Source organism: Nannospalax galili, unplaced genomic scaffold (genome assembly GCF_000622305.1).
Source record: "Nannospalax galili isolate Female #2095 unplaced genomic scaffold, S.galili_v1.0 scaffold34, whole genome shotgun sequence".
In the NCBI taxonomy this organism is placed as follows: Eukaryota; Metazoa; Chordata; class Mammalia; order Rodentia; family Spalacidae; genus Nannospalax; species Nannospalax galili.
Genome location: NW_008338996.1, coordinates 8804868 through 8829104, shown reverse-complemented (window position 1 = coordinate 8829104; position 24237 = coordinate 8804868). Strand labels below are relative to the sequence as shown.

Here is a 24237-nt window from a genome sequence, read left to right as displayed (position 1 = left end):
ACTGTTAACAGCAGTTTGTTTTGCCACATAGAAGCTCAAAAGACCAAATTGTCTCAGGCACAACAATTGTCAAAACAGCAACAAGAACAACTCTTTACTTTTTTTTTTTCTTAAGGGAGGGGAGGATTTTGCTTGGAACCTAGGCTGGCCTGAAACTCATTGTGTAGTCCAGGCTAGCCTTGAACTTTTTGATCCTACTGTCTCTGTGTCCCCAGTGCTGGGATCCCAAAAAGTTGGGTGTAGAGTGGCTTTTTAAAAGAGCTAATATTCATGGAGTGTGGCCTTTGACCCCTGTGCTGGGGTGCGTGCTTCCTGTCTATTCTCCCATTGATTCCTGGCAGCAGCCCCATGGGAACAGCCACTAGATTTAGAGAAACTGATTAGAAGTGGTGAGGTTAAGCCTCTTGTCCACGTTTACGCAACTTGGGGTGATCGGGAAGGCACTGAACATCAGCCTCTCCCTTTCAAGGGAACTGGAGTGCAATATGACTGGCTAGTTCCGTTCTTCATGGCTTCAGTTTTTTTTTTTTTTTTTTCTGGTGTGTGTAATCTTTATTTCCTGTTCCCTGATTTCATTCTCTGTCTCTTGCAGTGCCTTGTAGGAAGCTCCCCTTAATGAACGCAATACCTGTCTCATGCCTGGTTACCTGGGACCTCGTTAGAAAGATGGATGAGTGGGGCCTGGTGTGAGTGAGTTGGAGACAACCCAAAGCCGGAAGGGGAATTCTCAACTGAGGCCTGGGAAGGTTTTTAGTTCCTTCTTCCTTCCAGAAATTTCTTCAGCGTGATCAAAGACAGAAGTCAGCATGAAGATTCTTGGTGGCTCTCTCTGGCTTTTGAGGACTTGGGCCCCAGGAAGACCGAGGAAACCCAGGCCTGAAATTCTTTCTTGCACTATTTTTCACAGGCAAGGCAAGGTGCATAGTGCCTCCAGCATGAACCACAGCTTCAGAAACGGGAAGTAGAAGCTGGGACAGCTGGCCCTCTACCATGGCCTGTGAACCACAGATGGACCCTGGTGGGGCAGTGGGCCCGCTGCCCACCTCCGCCCCTGGCTGGAGCACACTGCCTCAGGGGAGCCCATCTGGCTGGGGGCAAGGTAAGACTGAGAGCTCAAATCCTCCCCATCTCCCTGTGCCTCATACTGTACTGAACTGACACATTAGGACTGGGGCAGGAGGAGCACAGAGCGAGTGAAAGGGTGAGCAGCTTTGGAATACAGTTCCAGGCCACTTTCTGGCATTTCTCCCTTGTTCTTGCCATCCCTGCCTCCTGTCATCACCTTCTGCTCAACTTCCTGGCTTTCTACTTAGTCTCCTCTCTTCTTTCCTTGTTCTTTTCGTTACATGGCAGGAGAGAGACTTTTTTAAATGCATCCCCTGCAATCACTTCTGCCTCAGGGTCTCTTGCTGGACTTGGCATGCGGATCCATCACTCACCAGCTGGCCTTGGTGGTTCCTGCTGCCCTTGTCTGTTCTTTGTTTTGCTGTTCCAGCCCAAGGCCTTTGTTCTTTCTACTCATAATGCTTTTTCTCTGCTTAATTTCTATTCATCCTTCAGAACTCAGTTCAAATATCCCTTCACGATGAAACTTCTGATGACACAGTCTGAGTTGGGATGCTCTACCATATTCCTGATTTTCTCTGCAGCATTTATTTAAGACACTGATTAGTTGAGTAATAAATGCTGAGCATCAAGCCTTCCCTCTAGAGTGGGAGCACAGAGAGGGCAGGGCTCTGCACTGTTTCACCCATCCCTGTGTTTGAAGAACTGGCAGGTGGTCTGGCCCACAACAGACACTGATTCAATGTTATGTTGAATAAAGGGATGGATGGTAGCTGGGTTTAGCAAGGGGAAACAGCACAGTGAATTGTGGGGCTCCTTAGGAATGCAATGCTTACATAGAGGGTCCAAAACTTACTGCTTGAAAAAAGGGTTTTGGCTGGCCGTGGTGGTGCATGCGTTTAATCCCAGTACTCGGGAGGCAGAGGCATGTGGATCTCTGTGAGTTCAAGGCCAGCCTGAGTTCCAGGGCAGCTGGGGCTACAGGGAGACTCTGTCACAGACACAAAAAAAGGGTTTTAATGACTATGTTATGAAAAAAAAAAAAAGCAATTTAAATCCCTGTACATGAAGCAGTAGCTCAATAGAAAGGAAAGGACTGAAGTAATTTTCCTGCAGGACTTGAAGGATATTATTTTGCTGATTTTTGGAAAATAAGTTTTTTTTTATATATATATATATATGAGTGTATTGCCTGCACGCATGTAAGTGTACCCATGTTGTGCAGTGCCTACAGAGGTCAGAAAAGGGCATTGGATCCTCTGGAACTGGAGTTATGGATGGTTGTTACCTGCCATGTAGGTGCTGGGAATCAAACCTGGGTCCTCTGCAAGAGCAGTCAGTGCTCTTAACTGCTGAGCCATCTTTCCAGCCCTAAGACTTATTTTATTTAAAAAATATATGTGTGTAGCTGGGCGTGGTGGCGTACGCCTGTAGTCCCAGCACTCGGGAGGCAGAGGCAGGTGGATCTCTGTGAGTTCAAGGCCAGCCTGGTCTATATAGTGAGTTCCAGGACAGCTGGGGCTACACAGAGACCCTGCTTCAAAAAGACAAAAAAAAAAAAAAATATATATATATATATATGTGTGTGTGTGTGTGTGTATGTATATATGTATATATATATATGTATGTGTGTGTGTCTTTTTGTCTGTACAAGTGAGTGCAGTGCCCACAGAAGCCAGGAGAGGGCGTTGGATCCCCTGGAGCTGGAGTTACAAGCAGTTGTGAGCTGCCCAACATGGGTGATCGGAACCCAACTTGGGTCCTCTGCAGGAGCAGTTCCAGTCCCAAGCAAGCCAGTTACTGCTGCTTTGTATGTATGTCTGTACATACGTATACACACACACACATGCACACGCACATACACACACACAAACACATACACACACACACACACACTTTGGCAGCTTTTCTTAGCTTAGATGTAAAGACAAGTGTTTCTAAGTGGAGGGCTTGCTGTTCTCATTTTAAGGAACAGATGAGAGATAGTGTTGCCAAGAATCCAGGAACTCCTGTTTGAAAGGCAAACAGAGACTTGGTGAAAGGTCTTTGCAATGCTCTGGCAAGCACTTGCTGAGCTCAGGACACAGCTGTAGGAAAGGTCTAGATTCTTCTGTGGGGCTTCATCTTGAGCTGTGCGAATGGCACCCGTGGGAGATCTCACCCTATGGAGGCAGAGGCAGCGTTTGGGGCTCTACTTCCCCTTTGGGCTTCTCTCAATTGTGTTCCATTTTCCCTGTCATCAGAGTACCTTCCCTGCTTTTCAAAGGCTCAGCTTCCATTTCCATGTGAACAGTACCTACCTGTTAGGACTCTTGGGGGCAGGAGGCTCAATTAAATGTGACTGAAACCCATGGCAAGACCAGGCATGTAGTGAGGGCTGCAGGCCCAGGACCTGAGCCTTATTAGCTGTCTGCATTTGAGTTGTCTTCAGTTTAATCTTACACTTTTCTTTTATTTAAATTTTTAATTAATTTATTTTGAGATAAGGTCTCACTGTATAGTCCCAGGCTGGCCTGAAATTTGCAGAGATTCTCCTACCTTAGCCTCCTCAGAACTGAGATTACAGATATAAGCCACCACACTCAGCCTGGCTTTATCTGTTGTTTTTATGAAGTGATTTGAGACCCTTTTTGGAACAAGGTATGGGAGGATAAAAAGACATAGCAGTGTTGCCTTATGGGAACTTAAAAAATTTTTTTTTAATTTTTATTTTATGTGTATGTGTGTATTGCCTGCATGTAGGTAAATGCATCCGTGTTGTGCAGAGCCCACCGAGGTCAGAAGAGGCTGTCGGATCCTTGGGACTGGAGTTATGGATAGTTGTTAGCTTCCATGTGGGTGCTGGGATTCGAACCTGGGTCTTCTGCAAGAACAACCAGTATTAACTGCTGAGCCATCTCTCCAGCCCCCTATGGGAACTTTTGAGTTCTCACCAGCTTGCTTTTAAATTGTGATCACTCTGGGGCCAGTAATTTGACCTATTTAGGCCAAACACTCCAGGCTAGCATGTCAGTGGTTCATGAAGCCCCTGTCATGGCTATCACTGTCCAAAAATGAGTAAACAGGTCTTGTTAGCAAGAGTCTGAGTTGGATCTTTGACCCTTATGGATCCAACTTGTGTTTTTTTTCGTGTACCATACTCCAAAAAGAGAGGGGAGAGGGCAAAATAGACAGTTCTTTTGGACAGGATGTAGAATTTAGAATTCTATGATGGAATGTGTGAGATGGGAGGTGCTCTTCCCCCCTGCCCTCAGGAATGATAAAAGCATCCTATCAAGGTTGAAGACCAGAGTCCTAGCAATTCATTCAGACATCAGACATATGGCAGGCACTGAGCCAGCTCCGAGAACCTAGGGATGAACAGACCTGAATGAAAGTCTGTAGTCTGGCTGGAAGGACGATCTTAATGAAGCAATTGAGCATTTGTCTGTCCCCAGTGTGTGTAAATGAGGCAGCAGACAGTTATGGATAGGGTTAGTGTTTAGATTGTGACGGACAGCCCCTGGGAAAGAGCACCATTTACTGGGATGCAGAGGATGTTCGGTGTTTAATGCAGTGGATTGAAAGCCACTATGGTATACCTTTGTTTCTGCTATCAGAAACCTGACACTGATCTCCCTGAGCTGATGATGGAGGGGATGCAGGGCTGTGTTCCTTTCTGGTAGTTCTAGCCAGGACCCTAGCCTTCCCTTTCTCAGTGCTTGAGGTCACCCACAATGCTTAGCTTGTGGCTCCTTCCGTGGTCAAAGCTAGCCATGGTGTATCTCTCTGTACGCTTCATCCCGAGTCATACATCCCTCTCTTTCTACCCTGCCTCCTTTTAAGGACCTTTGTGATTTCATCGGCTCCCCTGGACAATCCAGGCTGCTGTCCCTGTTTAAGGCCAGCTGACACCTGCCTTGTATTCTATCTGCAGTGCGTTTTCCCCTTTGCTCTGACAGACAGCATGGTTGCAGGCCAACGGATGACGATGTGGCCATCTGGGGGCTGATGTTCAACCGTAACTGTGTGTGTCTGAGATTTGGAGCCTTCTTGGGATTTAAATTATTCAGCTAAACCTCTTGTGTAGCGCCTAAATAAATGTCTATCTCATCAGGCCTTTAATATAGTTGGTTGCTCATCCTGTTTAAATATGCCTTGTGATGGGGACCTCACTACTGCTCAATCCTTGTGAGGTGCCTTTTTGTCTTGGTAAGATGTTAACTATGTGGTTATCCTGTGTTCCAGGAGTTCCTCACTCTGGTCTTAGTGCTGCCTCCTTGGGGCTTCCTAGTCAAGTCCTCAGGGACTGAGAATGGCTATCCTGTTCTTCCATGTCATAAGAAGGTACTCACATCCTGAGGTGTGATGCCTTCAGTTCTGAGCTCCTCCAAAGGGGCTCCTACTTGGCCCACTGATGCTCTAGTCTCTTTGCAGAGCTGCACAATGGCCAGGTCCTCACAGTCCTCCGGGTTGACAATACCTGTGCCCCCATCTCCTTTGACCTTGGCGTGGCGGAAGAGCAGCTGCAGGCCTGGGGCATTCAGGTGAGTGCTGTGTGGGTCCTTACCTCTTCTCTCCATCCATCCAGCCACCTGTCCACCCATCCATCTCTTCACAATCATTTCCTTAATGCTAACTTGTGCTTACTGTGGTTGGGTGCTTAGGAAAGTGCAACAGAGGTGTCCTGCCTTTCCAGCGAGTTCATCCTGTACATATGTGTTGGGGTGCCCACTCCACGCCAGCCACCGAGCAGGTTAAGCAGTACAGAGGTGAACAGGGTTCCAGTGCCAGTGCTCTCCATGCCCAGAGGGGAGATGGACACGTGTCAGGTAAAGCAGGTCAGCAGGAATGCTGCAGTAGAGGACCCTGCCAGGTGCAGATGACACAGGAGGAAGTGATACATTTCCTGAGGTGGGTGGCTTAGGAAATCTCTGTGGAGCAGCAGACCCTGACAGGGCATGTTGAAGGATAAATAGGTGTACACTGGGCAGGAGGCAGGTGGTGTAGGGGAAGAAACCATGCCATGGTTGTGAAGGAAGGTTTATTGGAACCCAGGCTTGGATATGATGCTTGCAAACACAGCAAATCCAGGCCTGGGCTTTATAGATCCTTGTCTGGATATAGATAAATTTTACTGCTCACTGCCTGTGTGTCTTTGGGAGAATCGAAATTCTCTGTGCTTCCCTTTCGTCATCTGCAGTGAGGAAGATGTTAATGCCTGTTCTGTAGAGCTTCCATTAGGATTAAACCGTAACCACCCCCCTTGTCCCTTAAGGGCAGTAGTGCTCTGTTCACTAATAGTTAACAGGCTCCTGGCACTTAGCTCACTAAGTTAACAGACTTCTTTGGGCTTTGTTGATGCAGAGGCTTAAGGAAGGGAGAGGTTTCCCCCCCCCCACCCCCCACCCCCGGATGCTGGGAGCAGAAGGATTAGACAGCTGTTTGTGGACTGCTGGGGACAGGTTATCTGTCCCTTGCCAGTCTTTGCATACATCAGAGGAGGTCTGTTACTGGGCCAGTCTGCTGCAGCCTTGGGCATGCTGTGCTGTTTTCTTACTATTATGACGGGAAAATTCCTATGTGTTTTGCAATGCTTGAGCGCTATCATATGTTAACTCTGTATGAAAGTCAAATGCTGAGCGTCTAATAAAGACTGCTGAAGAGGACAGTGAAAGTGCTCCTAAGCTGGCACAAGCCAAGAGTCCGCTGGTCTGATTTCAGTTTTGGGGGAACGGACGCTGCAGTGGGCATCCACATTAAACGAATAGCACTGAGGACCACCTGCACTGCCTGGGATGCAGTAAACAGTAAATCATAGGGTTGCTGTTGGGATGAAGGGAGATAGTGTGGTTCTCTCCCCACAGCCCCTCATGGTCAGGTCCTCCCTGGGCTAATCAGGAGGGACTAGACATACGTAGGGACTCAGGCATCTCATCACACCCTGAAACTTTTGGAGCTTGCTTAAGACTGAATTGTGTATTTGTTTAGAACAACATGTTCCCGTTGAAGGAAGACTTCCCATGCTCTGAACAAACCGGCTTCATCTTCCCCACTTCCATTCCACCTTTGTGTAGAACTCCCTCCCTCCTTCCCCTCCCTCACCCCCTTCCTTCCTTGTGCATATGTGCATACCCTATGCATGCATATGTGTTCATGTGTGTGCATGTGTCTGTGGAGTCCAGAGGTCGATGTCAGGCTTCTTTTTGGATTGTTTTCCACCTTGTTTTTGAAGATAAAGGTCTCTTACAGAACTTGGAGCTTGCTGATTCAGATAGACTGGCTGCCGGGGATCTCTCAAAGCACCTGCTTCTTTATGTGGGCTCCGGGGATCCGAACTCAGGTCCTTATGCTTGTGCAATAGGAGATTCACCCACTGAGACACCTCTCCAAGCCCCAGAACATCTTTCTTAAACTGTCGTTTTGAAATTAGTGGAGTGTGTTGTTCTAGCATGTTCCTAGATGTAATTCTTGTTTTTTTTTAACTTAAAATTATTATTATTATTATTATAATTATTAAATTATTATCACTGTTGTGGATATGTGTGTGTGTGCTGTGTGTGCCATGGTGCATATGTGGAGGTCAGGAGACAACTTTGTAGAGTCAGTTCTCTCTTTCCATTTTTATGTGGATTCAGGAGAATGAACTTCGCTTACTTTTTTTTTTTTGTCTTTTTGTCTTTTTGAGACAGGGTCTCCCTGTAGCCTCAGCTGGCCTGGAACTCACTGTGTAGACCAGGCTGGCCTTGAACTCACAGAGATCTGCCTGCCTCTGCCTCCCGAGAGCTGGGATTAAAGGCATGTGCCACCACGCCTAGCACTGCTTGCATTTTTGACTGCTAAGTATCTTGACCTGATGAGCTATCTCACCAGTTCCTAGATACAGTCTTTTGTTTGTTTTGTTTTGAGACAACAATGTAGCCATGGCTGACCTGGAACTTTTTGTATAGACCAGCCTACCCTCCAATTCACAGAGATCTTCCTGCCTCTGCCTCCTGTGTACTGGGATTAATGGCATGCACCACCATCCCAGCCCTTGAAGTAATTCTTAATGGCCAGTTCTGTTTGCAGCCCTGTTTGCACTGGGCTGGTATACTATGCAGACACTCAGGTTTGGACAGGAGGACCTGCACCCTCAGTGCTTGGGGCTGTGTGAAGAGGTGATGATTCAGTAGCTCCTGAGTACCTGGTGTTGGCTCTGCAGCCCCTCCTTGTGCCAAACACTGTTGCGCACTACCTCACTGAACACGTACCCAGCTCTGCCAGGTGTGCACCCTTTGTTTTAGGGGTTCAGAGAAGTGATTTGCTTGCCATGCATCACATAGCACATGAATGTCATGGCCAGAGTTTGGTCTGGGGCCTGTGTCTTGCCTGAGGCTGCCATGTGCCTGCTATAAGGTACTGAGCCTTGGGCTGTGTGACCCCTCTGCAGGATGTCATTCTGGCTCTTGGGCTGTCACCTCCATGGAGCTAGAGCTGCACCCTGGGATTTCCGTCCTGTACTCTGAACTCCTTTTTCTGTTCCTCTGAGTTGCCTAGAATGTTCTTGATCCCCCTCCCTCCCAAGGGGCAGTCCCGTGAACTGGAAAGGACGTGCTAGTTGGCAGCATGACTGTCCCTTAACTCATGACTTCTTTCCCTTGGGTGATATAGGTCCCTGCTGAGCAGTACAGGAGCCTGGCTGAGAGCGCTCTCTTGGAACCCCAAGTGAGGAGGTACATCATCTACAACTCCAGGCCCATGCGACTGGCCTTTGCTGTGGTAAGGAGTATGGTGGGCCCACACTGCCTCCTGCCTTGGCCTCAGTGCAGCATTGTATCCTGGGGTGCATAAGAAGCCAGGGGGCCCAGCTGTCTGGGTAAGCCCAGTATTCAGATGTAGATTTGGTACAGGAGCATCCCCTACAGGGGATGGGAGTTGGGGTTTAAGGAGCACTCAGCTTAGGGCTGAGAATCTGTATATCACCAGGTCTGAACTCAATGTCTGCCCTTGGCCAAGACTTTTCTCCTGTCTGGGACTTAGTTTTCCTTCTGTTCATAGATAGGCTTATTTCATATATTTATGGTGTGTATATATACTCATGCATGTACCAATGCATGTTTATCCTTGTAAATGTATACCTGCCTCTGTGTATTCACAGACAGAAATGTATGCATACATGGCCAAGCAGTGTGTGAACAGAGGTGGCCTAGCTCCTGAACCTGTGCTCTTAACCACTTTGACTTTCTGCTTCTCAGTTTATGGTCAAATGGCCCAACTGACCCATCCTCTCATTTCTAGGGAGAAAGGGAAGAGTGGGACTAGCATTTAACAACTCCCTGACAAGTGCTGGGCTGTGACATGTTACCTTGTTAACTCTGAAATAGTCCTGTGATATAAGCATGATTATTCTCAGTTTACAGGTAGGGAAACTAAGGCTCAGAGAGGTGTTGGCCTAGACCACATAGCAAGGCAAGGATTAACATGGGGTTTAAATATAGACTTCTCTGCAGATCCTCCTGCCCTTTGGTGTTTCCTGAGGAATTGGGGTGAGGAGGGTTTAGGAGTGATTGACCTGTCTTTGAGGTCCACTGATAAGCAGGGGCCAGGAGCTCACTCCCTGGGTCCAGACTTGGCATGTGTTCTTCTTGGCTCCCAGGAAGCAGGGGTATTAGGGATGTCAGCAGGGGTCTCTGTAAGTGGAGCTGCTCCATGCCTTCCCCCACCTTCTACAGGTATTCTACGTTGTCGTGTGGGCCAATATCTACTCCACCAGCCAGATGTTTGCCCTGGGCAGCCAGTGGACTGGCGTGCTGCTTGTGACCCTGGCTGCTATCAGCCTGACCCTCACCCTTGTGCTGATCTTCGAGAGGCAGCAGAGGAAGGTGAGATGTTCAGGGTCCATCATGCTTTGTTCTTGGGCCTGGGCAGCCTGGTACCCCAAGCTGGACTGTTCTGGTCTGTCTCAGGGAACTCCTCCAACCACCCACATAACTGAGCACCTGTGACCTATGAAAATCAGGTCACATGTCATATTAGAGGTTAAATCCTCTCTGTTCTTCATTTTTTCTGATTTCTGATTTTTAAAACAATATATTTCTCTTTTGAGGTAGCCCCTTGTTATATAGCCTAGGCTGGCCCCCAACTCATGATCCTCTTCCTAAGTGCTAGGATTACTGGCTTGGGCCACCGTGTACCTCCCATCTCCTCCCCTAGTCTCGCCTCCCTTCCCTTCTCTTCCTCTGTCTTAGCTTCCTTCCCCTCTCTTCCCTCCCCTCCTTTCCCCTCCTCTCCTTCCCTTCTCTTCCCTTCCCCTTCCCCCCCTCCCCTTCCCTCTTCTCTGTCAGTTTATGTAGAGGAAAGATTACTTCCTCTCACAGCACTTACAGTTTAGGATCAGATAGCCCTGTGGCAGCTCATCCTGGCAGCAGCACTTGGGGAACAAAGCAGTTCTTGCCTCTAGGCCAGGGAGCAAAGGCTCTTTGTTCTCTCTGGTTCCTCTGTCTCTATTTCTTGCACAGTCACAGTAGATTTTGTGTGTGTGTGTGTGTGTGTCCGCCCTTGGAAGCAGTTTGTGAGGAGGGTCCCAAGAGTCAGGTTCCTGCAGCACTCCAGCAGTTTGCTGAGCTTGCCCTTACACCTCTCCCTGGGTGTGCACCATGACTTGATGACTTGTGAGTGACAGGGAGGGCCACAGGGCCCTCCTCACTGCAGGGCCAGGGCTGGAGGGTAAAGGCTGGGGAGGTGATGCCATTGTTCCCTTCTGGGGTGGGTGGGCACTCCACTGAACCCAGCAGTGACCTGAAAGGCAGAATGGGCTCAGATAGCTTGGGTCCTGCATCCCTGAAAGTGGAGCTTCAGTTCAGAGTCGAGCATCTGATCCCCAGTCACCTTCAGAGAGGAGGTTGCTGCCCCCCAGGGTTAGTCTCTTCAGTGACTTCCTGTGCCATGTATCGGGCTCTTTACAGTCTGTATGTTAGCTGGTAAAGGCTTTTCATGCCCAGTGACTCTGGGTCGAGGCCTTTACATTCACTTTCACAACACTGAGTCTCAGAAAGATTCCAGGAGTAGCACAAGGCTCACTGCTGCTAAGTGACTAGGATGGCGCTCAAGGCCTGGGTGCTCAGATTCTAAGTCACACTCTTAGTCAGCACCCAGTGTTTGGCACCCTTAGTCAGCACCCAGCATGTGGCACTCTGGGGCTTCTGTTGCCAGTCACCAGAAACTTGATGGCTTAACACAGTACAGATTTATTTCCTTAGAGTCCTGTAGTCAGAAGTCCATTACAGGGGTCAATGGACTGGAAATCAAGGTATTGGCAGGCCTGTGTTCTCAGAGAAGCCCCTGGGGTATATCTGCTTCCTGGTCTCTTCCAGTGGCTAGAAACCACCTTACATTCCTTGGCTCATGGCCCCTTCCTGTCTTTAAAGCCTTTCCCATACCTTGCTGTTGATTCTTCCACTGTGAGGACCTCATGGTTCTGTGGCTCCACCGAGATATTCTGGCATCATCTCCCTGATATAAGCTTGGCTGAGTAGTTCTCATTCCACCCTGCCCTGTAACAGCCTAGTCACAGGTTTGGGGAAGGAGATTTGGATGTCCTTGCACAGGATACTGTCTTGGGTACCTCCAGAGGCTCCTGTCCCTCTGTCCTCTGTAGCTGAGGACACAGTTTGGTCCAATGCCCTCAGCAAATGCTCTGCTCCTGCCTGGCTCAGAGGGATGACTAGATGTAAAATGCATCCTGGGTTTGGGATGTGAGTTCCATTTTGTGCCTGTGTTCATTGGAACAAATAGGGACTTTATGGTTTAATCATTCTGAAAGGATCATTGTTGGGCTTTGTCGGCAAGCCTGACAAGATAATGTGGCCCTTGGGCTCTGTTGAGGCCTTCATAGTTCTTGTGCTTGTTCTATAAAAATAAATTGAGCTGGCCGCTCTTGCCAGGAAATGCTTCTCTTGGGGAGAGAAGAAAGCAAACCATCAACCTTAGCAGGAAGAAAGAAACAGGAAACCTGGCAGGTGCATCGTGGTGCAGCACGACTACGTGGTGCGGGGGTGCCTGCTGGGTGCGCTGCTTCCTCCTTTTACCCTTTCTGCTTTTATGCAGCCGTACTTATGAAGCCCGAGAGTGCCAGGTGAGGTGCTAGACACAGGTCACAGAGAGGAGCAGGACCTTCCCTCTGCTCACAGCTGTGTCCAGGGGCCTCAGATACACAGAGCCCAGACGCCATGTTCTAGTCCTGTTGGTCACTCAGGAAACCCTGTCAGTGTGTCCTTTCTTCCTAACACTGACCTCTGTTTTCTGAGTACCCACTGTGTGCTCCTTGCTTAGGGCCTGATGTCCAAGGCCGTAAACAATGTAAGGACTCAGGATACTGCTGATGCTTGTTACCTCTGCAACCTCTCTGGGCCTCAGTTTCCTCACCTGCAAAGGGCATAACTCTGGCTCTACCATAGGGTAACTGTGAGATTTAAAGTATGCGAAAAGTACTTGTAATAGCACTTGACATAACAGAAATGCTCAGTAAATGTTAATTGCTATTACTACCGGTAAGGAAAAGCTCAGGGAGGTTCAGGAACTAATCTTGGCCCCATGGCGCTCCCCAGGTCTTCCTTTGGGTCTCATCCCATGAGATTTCCTGTCGGGACCCTGCAGACCTCTCCCTCCTGACCATTGTCACTTACAGTCCTAGTACCCTCCCTGCATCACTCAACATCCATAAGACCTTCTGTGGTGCACTCTGTGGTTCATGATTAACCATTCTTAAGATCAGGAGTTGGTGCAGGCAGGCGAAGACTGTGCTCCTGTCCCCTCCCAAGTGTGACACATGGCCGGGTAGTCCCTGAAGATGCTCCTGTGTGGCTCCTGTGTGGCTGAGGTGGCATAGTGGAAAATAAAGTGTTTCAGTCCAGGTTCCATGTCTCAATGTTGTGTACGGCGTGTCCACTCCTAAGTGGTCCACATGCAGTAGCTCATTTCATCCTTATTGTAATCCCTGAGGCAGGGGAGTTTCCATCTTCAACTTGGAATGAGGACACGGAGACAGAGATGCTAAGTAAACCTGCCTGGGGTCATACAGGTGGTGAGAGTCAGAGACAGGAACTCAACTGTCAGTGAGTAGGTTTCTGAAAGAATGAGCAAGACTTAACCGGAGTTCTAGACAAAACCAAATGTAGTCATTCTAGTGTACCTTGAACCCTCGTGAACCCCCGTCTAAGACCTGTGTGTGCAATGGAGTTTGGACGGGACACCAGAGAATTCTATTTTCTAGCTCCTCCATGCCCAATGGAGTTTTGGGGGGGTCCAAGAAGGTCAGGGACAGGTTCTTGGCATGTAGAATTCTCTCATGGGCCATGCCCTTCAGTGGTAGGCACATGTCAGCATCTTTTACTGCCTGCCAGTGTGTCCATCCCATCTCTTTGACTACCCAAAGGGCCTCTGAACATTTCCAGTTTTCCTTTTAGGGCCCTTGTCTTTGGTTGGTCCTGTAGCTGCCTCTGAAGGCACCTGGGGGTCTCCCCCTTAAACCAGCGCTCTGGATCCCGTTACTCCTTTCTTGCCCTTTCCTGGTCTCCTTAGTACCTGCCAGCTGTGTGTTTGGTATTGACTGGTGTGGGTGGAATCAGAAGGAAGTAGTTCCTCTGAGGACTAGTTGCTGTGCTAAGGACTTTGAAGTAGGTCTGGGACTGGAGAAATTGCTCAGCAGTTGAGAGCACTTACTGTTCTTCCAGAGGACCTGGGTTCAGTTCCCAGCACCCACATGGTGGCTAACAACTCAAGTTCCAGGGGACCTGATGCCCTCTTCTCTGAAATGTTCAGAGGCTATGGCTATTGCATGTAGGCCAAACACACAAACACATAAAACAAATAAATAAATTTTAAGTGTAGGCCTGTTAGCACAGGACTTTAGAACATTTAGTAATGTCACATTCTGGTGATGCTTAAAAAGGACATCCTGACTCTTGGCATGCATTTTGAGGCCAAGAACAGACCTGAATTGCTGAGAACCTGTTCCTTCAGATTTCTCTCCAAATTTTAGTCAAGGACAAGGGCCTGTCCTTTGTTTTATTGAAACAATGTATCCAGTGTGAAATAGGGAACTAAAAGTTGGATCCTTATTAGAAGATTATGTCTTTTGTGACTCCCACGAACTTAGAATAGTGTACACACACACACACACACACACACGCACAACTAAAACAGATGTTATAAATTTCTTCCATTGTTTGCACTGAGATACACACTGTTTTTAACACTTTTTTGTATTCAGCCTATACACACATTCATAGACAATCCTGAGTGGAGATCAAGGTAGGGTCATGAAGGATTAAGGTCAAATGCCGAGATCACAAGAAGAGCACATGGCTCAGTGAGCTTGTCTACACTATAAACAAGCTCAGTTTAACTTTCTGGTTGCAAGGTTAGGTAAAAGTCATTTGTGCAGAGTATTGTCCATATTGTACAAGTCACTACCACAGGGCTTGGTGGCACATGCCTTGCTCCCGGATCACTGAAGGCTGAGGCTAGAGGGTCTTCAAGATTGAGTTCCTGTCTCAAAAAAGAGAAAAGAAAAAGAAAAGGTGGGTGGGGACACAACTGACACTGGATCTCCTGCTTCTCATTGCCTCTGCTCTGTTAGAGACAGAGCTGGTGCCTTATACAAAGAGCAGACTGACTTGCTTCCCACAAACATCCCTAGCACCCCATCTCTGGGTTAAGGACTTTATCTGCAACCTCAGTAAGACTTTACCTCCTTTCTTGGAAGCAGAGGTGGGGTTTATTTTTATTTTACAACTGAAGACAACAAGACTCAATAGAAGGACACACACCCCACAGCCAGGAAATAGCAGGGTCAGGCTTTGGCTCAGGCTGTCTGCCACTGAATTTACCATAGAGGAGGAAATGGAGGCATCCTGAGGACAAAGGCTGATATGTGGCCTCAGGGGAGGGACATGTGTGGTGTGCAGGGCCATCTGGAGGTCAGCTTTGGGCCTGGTACTTGTCTTTCAGGCAAATACTAACACAGACCTAAGGCTGACAGCTGCTAACAGAGCCCTCCTGAGATATCGGGTGCTGCTGGGAGTGACCGACACAGTGGAAGGATGCCAGAGCGTCATCCAGGTACTGTGTCTCAGACTGACCTCTCCCAGTGACCCTCTTGTGGGTGGTCTCGTGTTCTCCTAGCCTGCCCTATGTGTCCGGTGTCTGCTGCTGCTGGGCTGTAGGTGGTACTTTCCTCCTCCCTGCCCCAGTGTCTTTCTGGGGACTCCTCAGTGCTTAGCCCTGTGGTTGGGCACAGTGGGCCCTGTGGGGTTATTGGCCTGTAAGGATGATAGTCATAGTGGCCTTGCTGTCCCTCCAGTAAAAGAGTGGCCATTAGGGGGACAGTGAGGAGCTCATGGTGGCCTGGGGCTACAGTGTAGGAGAAATGAGGTGGAAGAGGCAGGCCAGATGCTAAGGACTCGTGTGTTTGGCCTTAGTGGTTTTCTGTGTCCTTAAGGCAGTAGAGAGATATTAAAGTGATAAGTAGGAAGTCACATGGTGGGTTGGGACCCAACTGAGGCTGGATCTCCTGAGTCTCATTGCCTCTGCTCAGTGCTCAGTACTTAGTGCTCGGTGCTCAGTGATTAACACTCACTGAAGTTGAGTTCTTCAAATCTGCAACCTTGGTGAGATCTCATCCCTTTCCTTGGAGGCAGGGTGAACTTTATTCTTATTCTACAACTGAAGACAGCAGGACTTAGGGAAAGCCTGTACAACTGTGGCAGAGCTGGGTTTGGCTCAGGCTGTGGCTCATCAGTACACACATGCATCACTAGTCACAGCCCTTTGCCCCAGAGGAACCTAGGGGAACCTGGGCGAATATGAACAGGGGACCTAGGAGAAGTGTCTTATGCATGTCCTGTGATCATCCCAAGTGCTGGGCACTGTTCTCCAGCTGGAGCTGTGACAGAGGACACACAGATCCTTGTTTTGTGGAGGCATCACACCCGGAATGGTGTGGCACGTAAGGCCCTCTTGCATGATATCTGCAAGGGTGGGGGGCGATGTGATAGGCAAGGAGTGAGGTGGAGGGGAACTGAGGTGGCCATGGAGTGACAGTTGTCAAAGCAGGACAATGGAGAGTTCTCATCAACTTCTGTGTATGTTTGGAGATTTTTCACAGTAAAAAGCTTTAAAATAAAAAGTCATGTGAACAGAAGGTGGGAGAGACTAGCCTGCAGGAGGGTCTCAGGCTCAGTCACCCAGAGGAGGGAGGAGGCAGTGGTTGGAAGTAGAAGATGAAGGATTCTACTTTTCTGTATAACTTATATTATGATGTGTGTGACACTAACAACGTGTCACAGTGAACATGGAGGGTTTTGACCTGGTAACAGTAACCTGGCCTAGGGGTTGTTGAGGATGAGGCAGAAGGGAAAGGAGGGGTGGGGGAGAACAGGATGTCTGAGAAGACCTGTGTTGATGACCTGGGTAGTAGAGATATCCTCTGTGAGGGCCTCCCTCATTTGCATATTTGAGTTTCAACAGACAGTCACCTAGACCGCTTAGGGTGAAGGTGCTACCCACCAATGGACATGTGATGGCCAGAGGGCTTTGGAGTCTGGGATGCTCAGTAGATGTGGGAGATGGAGCCCCAGCTATTTTGTACAGGGTTGGACATGCTCTAACTTGGTTCACAAAGCCATTTCTCTGGGCTGGGCATGTAGCTTAGTGGTAGTGTGTCTACCTAGCATTCATCCCTTAGCACCACTGATTTTTTTCCCCTCCGGCTGTACAAATGAGACACAGTTACTGTGTTCCTGCTAAGACATGTCAGGTGTTTCTCAGATGGGTGGGCCTCAGACAAGGAACAGGAGCAGGAACTGCAGGGCTGACTCGGGCTTTGGAGTTCAAGGTCAGACCCTCCTGCTTCTCTCCACAGCTCTGGTTTGTCTACTTTGACCTGGAGAACTGTGTGCAGTTTTTGTCCAACCATGTTCAGGAGATGAAGAGGACTCAAGAGGTAAGGTGCCCGAAGGGAAACACCAAATTAAACCAGGACACCAGACTGTCTAAATCACATTACTAAAGCATTCCCCAGACAGCAGTTGCCTGAAGGATGAATCCCCTCCAGACTCAGGGGGTGCTTTTGCCCAGGGAATAACCTGAGCTGCAGCTTTTTAGCTGACCGCATCTTTAATGTTTTTCTATTGTGAACATGTATTTCTTTATAATAGTAATCATATTAATAATACATTATGGAGGCTCCAAAGATATCATGTATTCCAGCAACACCCATTCAGATGACCTTCTGCCCTTGACTCAGAAGGCCGGGGAGACAATGCTGGTTTTACTATGGAGGAAACGCACTTGGAGACCTGTGCCCCATTTGGTCATGGTCATGACTGGCTGCTGATGGCCAGGTGTGGAGGCCAAACCCCTGACCCTAAGCCCCAGGCACTTCCCTAAGATAAGCCTTTCCTGGGCCCTTGATGCCTTAGAGTTGGTCCTGAGGTCAGATTGCCTTGGTACCCTGCTCCTGGTTCACTAACTCCCAGGTGGCTTCAGATAGATTTCGAGCCCAGTTTGCTCACCTGCAGCATGTGGATAGGCACCCACATTCCAGGCTGTAATGAGGAGCAAATTTGAGCGTGGAGGGCAGAGTCCTTTAGTAGCTGACAAAGACCATGCTTTCATGGGAAATTGTGTGATCTCACTGGTGTGGCTCAGCGAGGTCAGCGTCTAGCTCTTAGCTGGGTCCACCCTGCCAGATGCTGCGAGACTTAGGACACACCCGTTCCCCCCCTGTTTCTTTTGCAGTCCTTGCTGAAAAGCAGATTGAGCCAACTATGTGTTGTCATAGAGACAGGAGTGAGCCCTGTGGTGGAGGGGCCCGAGGACATGGAGGATGCTCCTCTCCTGCCCAGTGCTCCGGGCCCTCAGGAAAGACCACTCATGCAGACCGAGCTCCACCAGCTTGTTCCTGAGGCTGAGCCAGAGGTAATGGTGCTGCAGCAGTCAGCGTGGTCCTCCCTTGTGGGCACCTGCATGGTCTTGGTGCATGTGGTGCCTCAAGTTCTGGGTCCTGGGGTCATAGCTTCTCTGAGTTCCTGGAGACTGACCATTCAAATCTTGTAGGTCAAATCCATCTTTTCACTATTTTTTGTTCACTCCACCACTTTTATTTTTGATACAGGCTTTGCTATGCAGCCTAGGTTGGTCTCATGCTTGTAAACCTCCAAGCTTCTGGATGGCAGGCCTCTGTCACCTTGTCCAGTGTCATACCCGTGCTTTAAACCATAGTTCATACAAACTAGTTTTGTTCTTACTGAGATTTTGGGTTGCATTTTAAGATATCATGGAAATCCTTCTTGATAGCTGCGTTAGAAGGATGGTTGCATGTTGGTAGATTACATCCTACATCAATTTGGATGACTTGATCTTTAAAAAAAAATCTACATATTTCAGGGTGGGTTGACACATGCTTATAATCTTAGTACTCGGGAGGTGGAAGCAGGAGGATTGAAAGTTTAAGGTCAGCTCAGGCTACACAGGAAGACGCTGTCTCAAAGAAAAAAGAAATCTATTCATAAACATCATTCTTTTATGTTCATTTATCCATCCATCCTTCCATCCATTCACCTATCCATCCATCTTCCATTCATCCATCATCCATCCATCCATCATCCACCCATCCATCCTTCTGTCCATTTACCCATCTAGCCATCTCCCATCTATCCATCCATCATCATTACATTCATCCATCTTCTTGTCTTCTCACCCTCCCTCTATCCATCCTTCCATAATCTATCCTTCATTCATCCATTCAGACATCCATTCATCCTCTGTTTATCCATCCATCTGTCCATCCATCCTCTATCCATCCCATCCTCTCTCCATCCATTCATCATCATTCCATTCATCCTTCTCTCTGTCCTCTCACCACCTATCCATCCTTCCATCATTCATCTATCCTTCATTCAATCATCATCTTTTCATACATCCATCCTTCTTTAATCTATCTTATTCATCCCCCATCCGTTCATTATCCACGTATTCACTCACCCACTTAAATTAGAGTCAGTGTTTGGATCTTCTGTGATTGTTGGAATACCATCAGTTCTGGCTCCATCAGCCCCAGATCCTTGTCAGGTCCTGCTAGGAACCTGCTTGGGTCTGCCTTTCTGCTGGAAGACTTGCAGTCTGACGACATGGTTTGCAACTTGTGCTGCCCTCTTGAAACCATGAGGACAGACCCGCATAGGGTGGCAGGCAGTAGGAGTGACCTCAGGTGACATTTGGAGCTTTGGGAGATTACTTGCATTTTCTTCTCAGTCCAGGGGTTTGGAGAGTCAGAGTGCAGCTCAGCCCAGGCTTCCCCTTCCGCACTGGTGGGAAGGGGGCGCCCAGTAGGAGTATTTGAGAGAGAAAATGACAGCTGTATCAGTCTCTTCATTTGCATCCTTCTGATTCTTATTTAAGAGCAGAAAAGACTGATAAGGTCATGAGCTCACTGCGGCCTGCATGTCTGGGTTGATGTGCAATAGCCCATCAAATATGGGCATTTCAAATTATTCCTTCAAATTCATTCAAACCCATAGAAGTACAATTTCCTATCATGAATATCAAGCATGTGTGTGTGTGCATATATTTTTAAAAATTTTATTATTTTATGTGTATGCCTGTATTGCCTGCATGTAGGTAAGTGCACCTGTGTCGTGCAATGGCCGTGGAGGACAGAAGAGGCTGTCGGATCCCCTGGAACTGGAGTTATGGACAGTTGTTAACTGCCATGTGGGTGCTGGGATTCGAACCTGGGTCTTCTGCAAGAATAGTCAGTGTTCTTAACCACTGAGCAATCTCTCCAGCCCCATGTGCATGTTTTGAAAGTAGCTGAGCTGGTCGTTTAACTAGGGAAAAATACAACCTTTACCCAAGTTCTGGTGTGGGCAGCTAGACCATCCTGTGTCCCTTGGAGCACAGAGCCTGTGACAGATGGAGAGAGAGTTAGAATAACTTCTCATATTTTTACAGATTTTTATCCTGCAAAGAATTCTTTAGCACATCTCTGAGGTCTGGATGACTTTCCATTCAATGGGTAAGAGAGGTCTGTAGATCTTTACCAGCTCACAGAACAAGGGAGCAGGTGGCAGAGCCTGGGGCAGAAGCCACCCTGAGTCTCAGCACGCCACTTCCCTTACTGTAGAGCTTGCTTCTTGTGTTACTGATCTTAGGCTCAATTGGTGAGACCCATTTGAGTTAGGGAAGGGACGTTATTTGAAGTTTTCAATATTTTCTAGCATAAAAGACAACTACAAACAAAAATAAGTCCTATGAGCCAGATAGAGGTAACTGCTTTTTGTCCAGAATCATGTTAGGACTTTAAAACATTTAATTAATTAAATTAATTATTTTTATTTTATGTATATGTGTTGCCTGCGTGTATTTAAGTGCATCTATGCGTACAATGCCTGTGGAGGCCAGAGGAAGTGTCAGGTCCCTTGGAACTGGAGTTTCAGATGGTTGTGAGCTACCATGTGGGTTCTGGGAGCTGAACCTGGGTCCTCTGAAAGAGCAGTCAATGATCTTAACCGCTGGGCCATCACTCCAGTCCCTGATTTGTTTATTTTTGTTTTATATGTATGAGTATTTTGCCTGAGTATATATAAGTGCACCACATGTGTGCAGTGGCTACAGAGACCAGAAGAGGGCGTTGGCTCTCTTGGAACTGGAGTTAAAGATGATTGTTAGCACCAATGTTGGTGCTGGGAACCAAACCCAGGTCCTCTGGAAGAGCAGAGCAATCACTTCAGCCCTATGTAATTTTTTTTTGTTTTGTTTTGAGACAGGGTCTCACTCTGTAGCCCAAGCTGACCTTGAACTCACTCTGTAGTCTAGGCTGGCCTTGTACTCACGGCAGTCCACCTGCCTCTGCCTCCCAAGTACTGAGATAACAGCTGTGAGCCAGGTGTCTGCTTCTTAATAATGATGTGGATGATACTGATGATATTCACAGTGCTGGGCTAAGTGCATTCTCCATATTTGCTTCTGCAACGTCACCTTCCTTACCACAGATTTACCATGAAGACATGGCTTTATCAGGCAGGGACCTGCCCAGTGAGCCACAGAGTGAATGAGCTGGAATTCCCTTGTGGCCTCCTTAATTAAAATTCCTCTTCCTAATTACTAGGCCCCCCATCTCCCCCCCTCCCAAGGTGTCTCACTGTAACTCACACTTACAACATTTAGGGTAGGCATAAGTTTTGTGAGGAAGTTAAATCTCTTCCCTGGAACCCCAATTGCTAGACCAACAAGTAAAATGTTAGAGACCAAGTATGTTAAAAGAATGCATGACATCCAGTTATGTTTTTTCCTTTACTTTCTTTTTTTTTTCATTTTGGTAAAATAATACATAATAAGAAATTTGTACCTTACCCATTTTTAGGCTGTGCAGTTCAGTGGCATGGAATATGTTCACACTGTGTGACCTTCATCACCATCCACCTCTAGAACACTGTCAGTGTCCTCTACTGAAGCCCTATCCCAATCCAACACTAACTTCTCTTTCTCCTCCCCCAGGACCACTGTCTGTCTTCCTATGTAGTGTTTGTCCTTTTATAGTAAATCTACTTTTCATAAGCAAACTCCTTTAGTACATTAGGAATACTTATGCAAAGAAATTTACCAGCTGGGTGGGTGCTGCGTGTCTTTAATCCAGTACTTGGGAGGCAGACACAGGCAGAACTCTGAGAGTTTGAGGCCAGCCTGGTCTATATAGTGAGTTCTAGGCCAACCAGACTACTTAATGAGATCCTATCTCAAAATAAGGTCTCTGCCAGGCACCTTATGTGAACTGAGGGTGTACTATCATGGGAATAGTCCCCCATCCAGCCCTTCATGTAGTAATTTTCTTTGTGTGAGTCAGTCTGACGTCATGTTCCTTAGACTCGCAGATTTTTAGAAAGTAGAAAGAGTATGTCCATAAGGAGGGCATGGTAACTTCTTCAATGCTCTGAGGCTATAGACCTTTTGAGGGTATATTATCTTTCTTGGTGCTGAGGATGGAATCCAGAGCTTTAGCCTCCCTCTGAGCAGAACTCCCAGTCCTGTGAATCCTGTTATTAGCAAGGCTCCCTTGGAGATGAGGCAGCCGAGGCCACAGCAGCCTCTGGCCAGTGAATGGCAGAGTGGGGTTCTAGCCTGCACTTCATCTTTCAAGAACCCCAGGTGCTGATCTGGCTGGTTCTTCCCAGTGAGTTTCCTTCACAAGCCTAGGGCAGGAGGCTAGCTTGGGTTCCTCCTGTGCCTAAGCCCTGCTGCTCCACATGTCTCTCGTGGTCCTCACCCTGCTTTCCTGCCTCTTGCAGGAAATGGCCCGGCAGCTGCTGGCCGTGTTTGCTGGCTACTACACCCGGCTCCTCGTGACCTCTGAGCTCCCCCAGCCAGTGGGGACACGACACACAGACTCTCCGAGGATTCCATGCCCATGCCAGCTCATAGAAGCACACATCCTGGGCACAGGGTGCTGCCCATTCCTGGCCAGGTGACCTAGGGACAGAGACATGCATCTTCCAAGACTGAGAAGTCAGGGAGGCGTTGGGAACTTGGAATGGCCAGCAGTGAGCTCTGACAAGGAAATCAGCATTTGAGGACACCTTGGAGAGTGTCAGTCATGCTAGCCACAGGGACACTGAGCACATTCCAGAGCCCTGCACGGAACTGCCTTGTTGACATCATAGCCTGTCCGGACCGTGCTGAATTGGTGATGGCAGAGCTGGGCCAGCCTAGCTCTTCTTGGGCTGTTTGGGCCCGCAGCTTGGGTGGAAGAGCCCTTCTGTTGTTACCTGCCAAGACTCAGAGACCTGCAGATGACCCCAAAGGGCAAGTCTGTCAAAGCTCAGATTCAGGTGATGGTCCTACCCTAGACCTTTGTTGTCAGATGGGGAAACTGAGTCTCAGAGAAGATGCTGCTGTTTCCACATTGCCTTGGACTACTGATATCATCAGCCTTTCTCCAGCATGAAGAAGGAATTCTCAGAAGACTGCTCTCCCCTCTTACTTTATGAACAGCAACAGCATCTGAATTTGTTGTCTGCTAGCACCTGGGGTGGAAGACAGGAGCTGACAAAAGGCAGGTAACTGTCCACAGAGGAGTTTGGAAAAGAATATCCTGTTGGACTCAGGGACTGGTTTTGTTCAGCAACACACTCGCTTATGATTGTGGTTCCGTCCTGCAGAGCAGTTGTGATATTTTCTTGTTCTGGAATGAAGTGTGATTAGACACTCCTGCATTTGTTTGAAGAGCTCAGAGACTTCCAGATAGTCTTTTCTCCAAAGCATTTGAAGACCATTTGACAGGCCCATTCCCCAAACACTTGGCCTTTGTGAATTTATCTCCCATAAACACCATTATAAGTTGGAACTCTTTCCTGAACTGATGTAACTTTTTTTTCCTACTTGTTGGACTCCTGTTCATGCTTCAAAGCCCAGTTTTCCTTACCCTTCCTTCAAGAAGTCTTTTAGTCACCCCTGCCTCTCTGTCTTCTTGATACAGCTGTTACCTGAACTGATGTTTTATGTTACTCTGTTTTCCTCTGTACATACCTGTTTTTCCTAGCTAGATTGTAAACTCCTTATGGTCCATTTCTGCATCCTTGTTCTTTTTGTCCATGACCTTGACTTCCGTAGGGGGAAAAAAAAAATCCCATGGCTTGATTGCTTTACCATCTCCACCAGCTTCAGCAAATTGTTCTGCAAATGTGGTTGGATGGTGAGGCCCGAGCCGTGATGAATCTGCGGTCTGGTCTTGAGCTTCCACTTCTAGCTGTGCAGCTTTCCCCAGGTCACTATTGGCCAGCCTCTGTTTTCCGTCTGTGTGGCGGGTGGGTTGGATGATTCTGGTGAGCTCCAGCTTATTCTGCTGTTTATTATTCTCATTTCTATGCACAAAGTACTCTTTTCTTCAAGTTGAGGCGTTCTGGGTAATACATCCTCAGAGAGAAAATTCCCTAGGCAGCAGGAGACCTAGAATCTTGTTCCATACCTGATGTCTCCAGGCTGTGTGTGTGACTTGGCCATTACCATCTCCGAGTGTCAGTTTACTCCTTCGTAGAATGATCTGGTGGACTGAAATGCTGTGATGCAGTGCAGGTGACTTGCCATGTAAGAGGCACTCTACCTTTTTGCTTTCTCTGTGCCCAGGATAGGGATGTCTGCATAGAGTAGCCCAGG

The 24237-nt window shown here is 48.0% G+C and overlaps 1 protein-coding gene across 1 annotated transcript; it reads left to right on the top strand.

Moving 5' to 3' along the window:
• The first annotated feature begins 592 nt into the window (after positions 1–592).
• Tmem268 (transmembrane protein 268) lies at positions 593–23649 on the top strand. Its single transcript, XM_029563724.1, has 8 exons — positions 593–1099; positions 5482–5591; positions 8698–8805; positions 9759–9908; positions 15037–15147; positions 16949–17029; positions 17827–18006; positions 22374–23649. The coding sequence occupies exons 1-8, from the start codon at positions 991–993 to the stop codon at positions 22551–22553; spliced, it is 1029 nt and encodes a 342-aa protein (XP_029419584.1). The 5' UTR covers positions 593–990; the 3' UTR covers positions 22554–23649.
• Positions 23650–24237: the final 588 nt, after the last annotated feature.

What these genes read in the sequence shown, in the direction of transcription:
- Tmem268 (XM_029563724.1), top strand. Translation starts at nt 991, where the DNA reads ATGGCCTGTGAACCACAGATGGACCCTGGTGGGGCAGTGGGCCCGCTG. An exon ending in CCCATCTGGCTGGGGGCAAG is followed by an intron (nt 1,100 to 5,481) that starts GTAAGACTGAGA and finishes GTCTCTTTGCAG; the next exon opens with AGCTGCACAATGGCCAGGTC. An exon ending in AGATGAAGAGGACTCAAGAG is followed by an intron (nt 17,030 to 17,826) that starts GTAAGGTGCCCG and finishes TTTCTTTTGCAG; the next exon opens with TCCTTGCTGAAAAGCAGATT.